This window comes from Triticum dicoccoides, unplaced genomic scaffold, assembly GCF_002162155.2.
Source record: "Triticum dicoccoides isolate Atlit2015 ecotype Zavitan unplaced genomic scaffold, WEW_v2.0 scaffold44838, whole genome shotgun sequence".
Lineage (NCBI taxonomy): Eukaryota > Viridiplantae > Streptophyta > Magnoliopsida > Poales > Poaceae > Triticum > Triticum dicoccoides.
This window is the reverse complement of record NW_021273219.1, coordinates 11,194-18,802: the sequence shown is the minus strand read 5'-3', so window position 1 is coordinate 18,802 and position 7,609 is coordinate 11,194. Positions and strand designations below refer to the sequence as shown.

The 7,609-nt window shown below is 45.6% G+C and overlaps 2 protein-coding genes across 3 annotated transcripts; both read right to left on the bottom strand.

Moving 5' to 3' along the window:
- Positions 1-5: 5 nt before the first annotated feature.
- LOC119346618 (germin-like protein 8-5) lies at positions 6-864 on the bottom strand (the record flags this gene model as incomplete). Its single annotated transcript, XM_037615887.1, has 2 exons — positions 693-864; positions 6-553 (listed from the first exon to the last, which is right to left on the bottom strand). Coding segments are annotated over exons 1-2 (669 nt in total), but the record flags the coding sequence as incomplete, so codon positions are not given.
- A 4,119-nt stretch (positions 865-4,983) lies between these two features.
- Positions 4,984-6,012, bottom strand: LOC119346617 (germin-like protein 8-11). 2 transcript variants are annotated; one of them, XM_037615885.1, is made up of 2 exons: positions 5,859-6,012; positions 4,984-5,760 (listed from the first exon to the last, which is right to left on the bottom strand). In XM_037615885.1, exons 1-2 carry the CDS (start codon positions 5,977-5,979, stop codon positions 5,162-5,164), a joined length of 720 nt encoding a protein of 239 aa, XP_037471782.1. In that variant the 5' UTR covers positions 5,980-6,012; the 3' UTR covers positions 4,984-5,161. The 2 variants fall into 2 exon arrangements, with proteins under 2 accessions (XP_037471782.1, XP_037471783.1); XM_037615886.1 differs by having other exon boundaries at positions 4,984-5,730.
- Between the last annotated feature and the right edge of the window lie 1,597 nt (positions 6,013-7,609).

Genomic DNA, 7,609 nt, shown 5'->3' with positions numbered 1-7,609 from the left:
TCCCAGAACTGAGCCTGGAGCCAGTCTATTGTATTCTTTTCCACCTGAAACGCCTTGGCAAGAACATCATCGGATATTGGTGGGTCTGACCCAAACACTGCATTGGCAATTGTGATAGCCCCTGGGTTCTGGCTGCTGAGCGCGGCAATTGCAACGGCGGGCTGATGGGGGTTGGGGTTGAATTGGAAGTGGATGAGCCCCACGGGGAAGACAAACACATCACCTTTGTTGAGCACCTTCGAGAAGAACTTGTTTCTGGCTGGGGCGGGCAGGTTGGATGTGACAAAGCCAACGTATAGTGTCCCCTCGAGCACTGTGAGGATCTCAGTGGCGCGGGGGTGCGTATGTGGTGGGTTCTGGCCCAAGGGAGCATAGTCGATGCGCGCGATTGAGATGCCGAGGGTGTTGAGTCCGGCAATCTGCATGACATTGATCAAGGTGACGTTGGAGCCAACCTTGTTGGTCACCCTAGGCTTGTCGAGGGCGGCTGCCTTGAAGAAGTCATCAGCATTGACCTCCATCGGGTTCTTGCAAACAAATCCATTGACACGCACTGGGTGCATAGAAGAGATGTAGAGGGTAGGCTTAGGTATTACTAGAAAGCCGTTTTAACATGCATATAATTTTCAGAAATTTATTTCAACATATGTATTTGGTGATAGCGGGACAGGAAAGCATGAAGTAAGCAGTACCTGGTGATTGCATGTCGGCGACACAAAAGTCTTGGAGCGGGTCAGGATCGGATGCAACGGCCTGCCATGAGACCAAGGCAAGAAGAGCAGCGAGGAGAAGGAAAGAAGGGGAGGATGCCATTTGATTTCAGCTCCTTTGGGTCTTCTTTTCTCTTGTGTATTCCTGTTGTATTTGTTGGGTGAGTGATGCTTCCAATATGCAGGGATGTATGTGTTTATATAGGCGTGGCGAGCAGTGCAAACTCGTGAGCAACGGACATAGTCAAGTGGAACCAGTCAACGGATAGAAATTGTCTCTGGCTGCCCACTAGATTATTCTGCATGAACTTGTCGGACATGGTCAGCCATATTCAAATCTTTGATATACTATAATCAAAGTTCCCTTTTGAGATGCCAAAGCGACACTTTTTTCTCTTTAATAAACAAAGAAGCAAATTAAGGTACTCCATCTGAATTTTTTTTTGAAAGGTACTCTATCTGATGCACCTCTTAGTAATAATTACTGTGAGTAATAATTTTGATTGTGTCAAACAAGGAAGAAATCGTGGCACGTGGATCCATGCATTAACGCACCTAATACCACTACTATATGTAACAGCCCCTGTCATGATCACGTCAACCAGATATACAGTTGCCTGGTCAAATTTCTCTCCAAGTGGTTGATTACTTTCAGGAAGAAGCAACGACATTAATGGACGATGGAGAGCCAGAGTAGTTAACATCTTCTTATTAAATGAAGGATCACGTTTGCTGCTATAGAAACATATGAAGTTAGTGCCTGCAAAGAGGAGATGTATAAATATACAGATCTAAACGGAAAGACATCTCACTAAATGTGCATTTTTTGTCGCATCCAGTTATCATGAAAATATCAACAAGATGATCTTCAGCCAGCAAGTAATATCAGAATGGTGAGCAGTTACAGACAAAAAGATTCTACTGACATCTACAGAATTGTGTAGCGTACTGGTCACACACTCACACAGGTCAAAAAGCATTGACATACAGGAGCTCTCACTACCAGTGTTAGAAATTTTAAGTAAATAAGTATAGCAAACGTCTCGAGGTACTGCCAGACAGCAGGTAGGTTATTTCTCTGCACAGACAAAAGTGTGTCATTTGAGTGACCTTGCACTGCAGTAAAATAGCAATTATGCATGGAAAATAAATTGATCACTAAATGTTCTGGATCCTTAGGAATTTAAACTCAAGAAACGTTTGCATTATACACAATTGCATAAAATAGGAATTATGCATGGAAAATAAATTGATCTCTAAATGTTCTAGATCTCGAAATGGGTCTCTAAATGTTCTACGTCCTTAAGAATTTAAGATCTAAAGAGAAAAACTAAGACTATTCGACCTGTTTGAAACTAGGGGCTTAGCTATGTGGAGTGTGAGTCTTCCGAGATGCGCAAAGGACCAAGCCGACGACAACCAGGGAAAATGAGAATTATGATATACTTGGTCATTGTAAGAACTGCTGAGCACGAGGTCAGTCAAAGAGCAGCTGAGAAAAGCCAAGTCATGTTTTTTTAAAGGAGGATAAACCCCTGTCTCTACATCACTACGATGCAGACAGACATTTATTAATAAAGCCAAGTCATGTAAGCCAATCGTTTTCTAGCTGTAGGATGACAGAAAGTCACCAACTCATGCGTGGGCTTCTAAAGACGTGGAGTGACTACTACACATGTTCCTCCAGAAATTGCTATATGATGTGTGCGATCGAGCATTTCAAACAATGAAATTGTCCCTTTTCAAAAGAAAAAGAAAAAGTCTATGAAATTGTAGATTTGCCAATAGATTATTTGTCATGAAATCCAGCAGCATAAGATGACACAGTAGGTAGCGGACTGTGGCAACAAGCGGAAGAAATCAAGGCGCGTTGATCCATGCATGAATCCACATAATACACCTGCTATTTTGCAGCTGCCCCTGCTAGCATCACGTCAATCAGTTTTCTTTTTAGAAAGAGGAGGATAACCCCATCAACCAGATATTTACCTGGTCAAATTTCTCTCGCAGTTGTTGAGTAATTATAGGAAGAAAGCAAGGATCTTAATGCTTAGTGGACGTTCCTAGCTAACCAAAAGGAGAGCTATGAAGATGGAGCTTCTTTTTTTTTTTTTTTTGAAAAGGGGGAACAAGCTATGAAGATGGAGCTGAGCAGGAACTTTTCATATGATCTTAGTAAGAGTAGTTAGTTTCCACCTTGCTACGATTCAATCATGACCAGTTCATTGTAAATATAAATCTAAGAATCAGACCACACCTGGTTCTTTTTTGGAGTAAACAGAACTCATAAACTGATTAATTACTTGGAAGTGTTTGTTTGAGTTTCCATACACTAGTCATCAACCCTGTGCCTTCGCACGGGCAGTGATTTTGGAAAAACAACATTTTGTAAAACATCGCACAATTTTGTGGTAATGTAGTCATCGTCTCGTCCGCCCGATGCCACCGCGTACCTCCGGTACAAGCCGCCGCTCGCTGCCACTGCAGCAACCCGCAGTCCCGTGCACCGCCGCACCGCGTCTCCGTGCCAGGGGCCACTGCGCCTCCACGCTCGTCGCGCCGAGCTGCAGCGGCCTCTGTGCCACCATGCAGGTCCTCAGCGACCTCCTCGTCTTCGTGACCGCAGTGCTTGTCGTGCGTCACCGTCACCATGCGCTCTCCATTACGCCGCAGCCGAGACCTCCATATCCGCCATGGATGCCACCGCGCGCCACGGCCCCGAACTTGGTAGCTCTGATGCCAATTGATGGGTTCAAGCCCTAGCTCTCTCTCTCTCCCTCTCTCTCTCTCTCACGTAGTTCTCGCACTCTCTTGCTGCCCTCTCGTGGTGATTCAGGCACACGAACGCCCGCCGCACAAGAAGGAGAACAGGGAGACAGTGACACGGTGATTTCCGGCGCACGAATGCCCGCCGCACATACGGCACTTTCCTTCAACACGAACTGAATCCGCAGCAGTACAGGTGAAGGTATATATACGCACGCACACGCCCGCCGCACAGGTGAAGGTACAGGCTGGACGTATGACGAGGGTGCGGGACGGTTCAGGCGAAAGTTCGGCACCTCGACGCTGGTGGAGGTGATGTCTTGGTAGTCACGTCCATCTTTGGATCGTCGTCATTGTTCTCCCACAGCCGACGCGATGGTAGCGGCGCAGTGCGTCATGACCCTTTTGGGTTCGCCATTGGTGAGTGTAGTCTTTCAGTCGCGGTGGCGTGTTCAGAATGGTATGGAGATCCACCGTATTGCTTGCACCTATCTTGTACATGCAGCAATGACCTCCTTTCGTCATCTCTGCTCGCTGGTAGGGTCAAAGCTCCTTGGTTTGGGCAGACGGTCCTCTCTAATAGCAGTTGGGTGGTGTCGACGTGACAGAGTCCAGCGTTTTCTTCAAGGTGGCATCTGGTTAAATGTCATCATCGGTCCTGGTTGAGTCTTCAGGTGGTCCCGCCTCTCCTGTGCTTCCTCTCGCGGCATGCTGGAGGCGTCTAATTGGGCACTTCTGGTGCTTGTTAGTGTGTTTGTCTTGGTTTGTCATGCTCTCTTTGATCATCCTGTATGATGATTTCCTCAACACCATATATCGTTCAGCCAAGCGGCCGAAGTCCGTTTTGTGATAAAATGCTTCTATGACATGCTTGTTACAAAGAAATAACTTAAATAATATTCATTTTGGGGGGGTTAGGTAATAATCTATTCTTGTGTACATTTACGCGTGTTTTCTATATGTATGTTGGAGCAAATTTTTGGAATCTGGTCTCCGGTGTGCCCAGTTTCTAAAACTTAGTAAAAATCATATTTTTATCTCAACTTCAGAAAAACAAAAATAATGCTCATAAGTTTTTTGATAAAACGATCCACCTCATCAAAATTTCATTAAAGCAACCGTCAATTGAACTTACAAGATTTTTGAACCAAAAGGAAGCTAAAAATATTACAAGCAGGAACCGCAAATTTCTTATAGCATACACCAGAAAGCAAGAGAGCAGAACAATGACTCTAGGAGGCTACTTTTGCACATTCAACTTTCACATTTAAATCCTGAGCACAATCGGGCTCCAACCATCGCATACTTCGCACGTATTGCAACATAATCCTAGGTGTTCAACCCTAGCATCAAACATATACTGGATTACCATATAATCGTGTATTGTTTCCTTTTTTTGACCTACTCATCTCTTGTTTCGGAACAAGGGAAAAAGAGCCTAAAATATTTATTTTTTATTGAGAAATACGAAACATTAGAACCAAAAAAGCATATGAGATCATATCAGTGTGCTAAAAATGATATTGTCAATTATTCAGAAGGTAGAAATACATTCACTCATTACAGACACAACAATGGGATGACATATGCTCCATTTATTTTATAGATTAGGATGCATATCTACAAACTCAAACATGTCCTTAATTTGCGCACTGGTCCTCCGTGTAATAAGCCAACCGTTTCACTTAGTTGTGGTTGTTCTCCCAGAACTGGGCCTGAAGCCAGTCTACTGTATTCTTTTCCACCTGAAACGCCTTGGCAAGAACATCATCGGATATTTGTGGGTCTGACCCAAACACCGCATTGGCAATTGTGATAGCCCCTGGGTTCTGGCTGCTGAGCGCGGCAATTGCAACGGCAGGCTTGTGGGGGTTGGGGTTGAATTGGAAGTGGATGAGCCCCACGGGGAAGACGAACACATCACCTTTGTTGAGCACCTTCGAGAGGAACTTGTTTCTGTTTGGGGCGGGCTGGTTGGATGTAACAAAGCCAACATACAGTGTCCCCTCGAGCACCGTGAGGATCTCAGTGGCGCGAGGGTGCGTATGTGGTGGGTTCTGACCCAAGGGAGCATAGTCAATGCGCGCAATTGAGATGCCGAGGGTGTTGAGTCCAGCAATCTGCATGACGTTGATCAAAGTGACGTTGGATCCAACCTTGTTGGTCACCCTAGGCTTGTCGAGGGCGGCTGCCTTGAAGAAGTCATCAACGTTAACCTCCATTGGGTTCTTGCAAACAAACCCATTGACACGTACCGGTGCATAGAAGAGATTTATAATGTAAGCTTAGGTCTTACAAAGTTGTTTCGACTTGCATATAATTTCCAGAAATTCATTTCAACATATTTATTTGGTGAGAACATGATGAGGAACCGGATAGTACCTGGTGAATTCATGTCGGCGACACAAAAGTCCTGGAGGGGGCTAGGATCGGAGGCAGTGGCCTGCCATGAGACCAAGGCAAGAAGAACAGCGAGGAGAAGGAAGGAAGAGGAGGATGCCATCTGATCTTTTTCTCTCTCCTGTGTTTCTGTTTGTGATTGTGGCGTGAGTGATGGTTTGAACATGCAGGGATGTATGAGTTTATATAGCTGCAGCGAGCAGCGCCTGAAATCGTTAGCAATTGTAGACTTAGTCAAGTGAAACCAACCAACCAATTGAACTGGTCTCTTGCTGCTAATTAAACTACTGCATATACGCCCATTTAAGACACGTTTTCCCTTCAAAGAAGTAATGCAGAGTATACAGCCATATAAAGCTATTCTATGGTGATGTGCACGGCTGAGTAGTAATTATGAATGTTTCTCCATCTCACCCGAGTCGCCACAATGCATGCAGGGTCAATTTCAGGAAAATTCACCACCCATCACTATTAAGGAAAATATTTTTAAGAGAAGAAACATCTGGCACTAGTTTAATTCGATATCATATACTTGGTCATAGTCGGAACCGGTGCGGACGAAACCAGTCAAAGAGCAGTTGAGAAGCCAAGTCATGTAAGGCAATCAATCATTTTCTAGCTTGATGCCGACATAGATGAAGTCACTTACTCACGTGTAGGCTTGATTCATGAGCGCATGATTTCTAAAGACATATAGAGTGACTACTACCCCTGTTCTTTTCAGTAGTTGATACAGAATCATGCGTGCAATCGACCTTTTCAAACTATGAAATTATATATTTGCCAATAGTTTTTTCATAAAATCCAGTAACAGAGGGCGACAGAGTTGTTAGCAGATTTGTAGCAGCCCCTATACGTTATCATCATGTCAGTGGGATATTTACTTGGTCAGATGTCTCTCGAAGTGGTTGAGTACTTGCAGGAAGAAGCGACGGCATTAATGGACGAAGTGCCCAACCAAAAGGAGAGCTGATACAAATGCCATGACGATGGAGAGCAGGAAGATTCCATATGATCTTAGCAAGACTAGTTAACATCTTCTTGCAAAGAGTTTTATCATACATGACCAGTTCAGTGTATAAATCTAACAATCTGGTTAGCCTTGCTGACAAAGTTAATGGCACCAGACCTCACCTGCTTCTTTTGCTATTGTAAATAGTACTCCCTCTGTAAAGAAATATAAGAGCTTTTAGATCTCTAAAGTAGTGATGTAAATGCTCTTATATTTCTTTACGGAGGGAGTACATACATTAAAAAGACTAGGCCAGGTGGCCAAGTTATAAACAGATTAATTTCTTGGAGGTGTGTGTTGTTGGGTCCAATAAGCCGTGGCAACGATCGACGCGGTGAGCGCGTGTGCGAGCGCGCGTGGACCGGGTCGAACACATCGGGATCGCGGCGGGGTTGCATGGGTAGGTGTGCGTGTGTGAGTGTGTGAGCTAGCGCGTGTGTGTGCGGGGCCGCGCGGTTCTGTTAGCGAGCAAAAGGGAGGGGTAGACCGCATCGGGCGCGCGGGGTGGCCGCGGCGATTGCGTTCGGGCGCGATGCGTGGGCGCGGCCAGAGCGCGCGGGGCGTGGGGGAGTGGGGGAGCGAGTGGGTGCGAGGCGAGGCCTGGCATGTCAGTGCTCGCGGGTATAAGACCCCGGATCCTCCCTGTAGCTCGTTGGCAGGTTGAGTTCGAGCTCGAGGTAAAGAACAAGCCGTATGTGCGGCTGGGGCGTTCGTGCGCCGG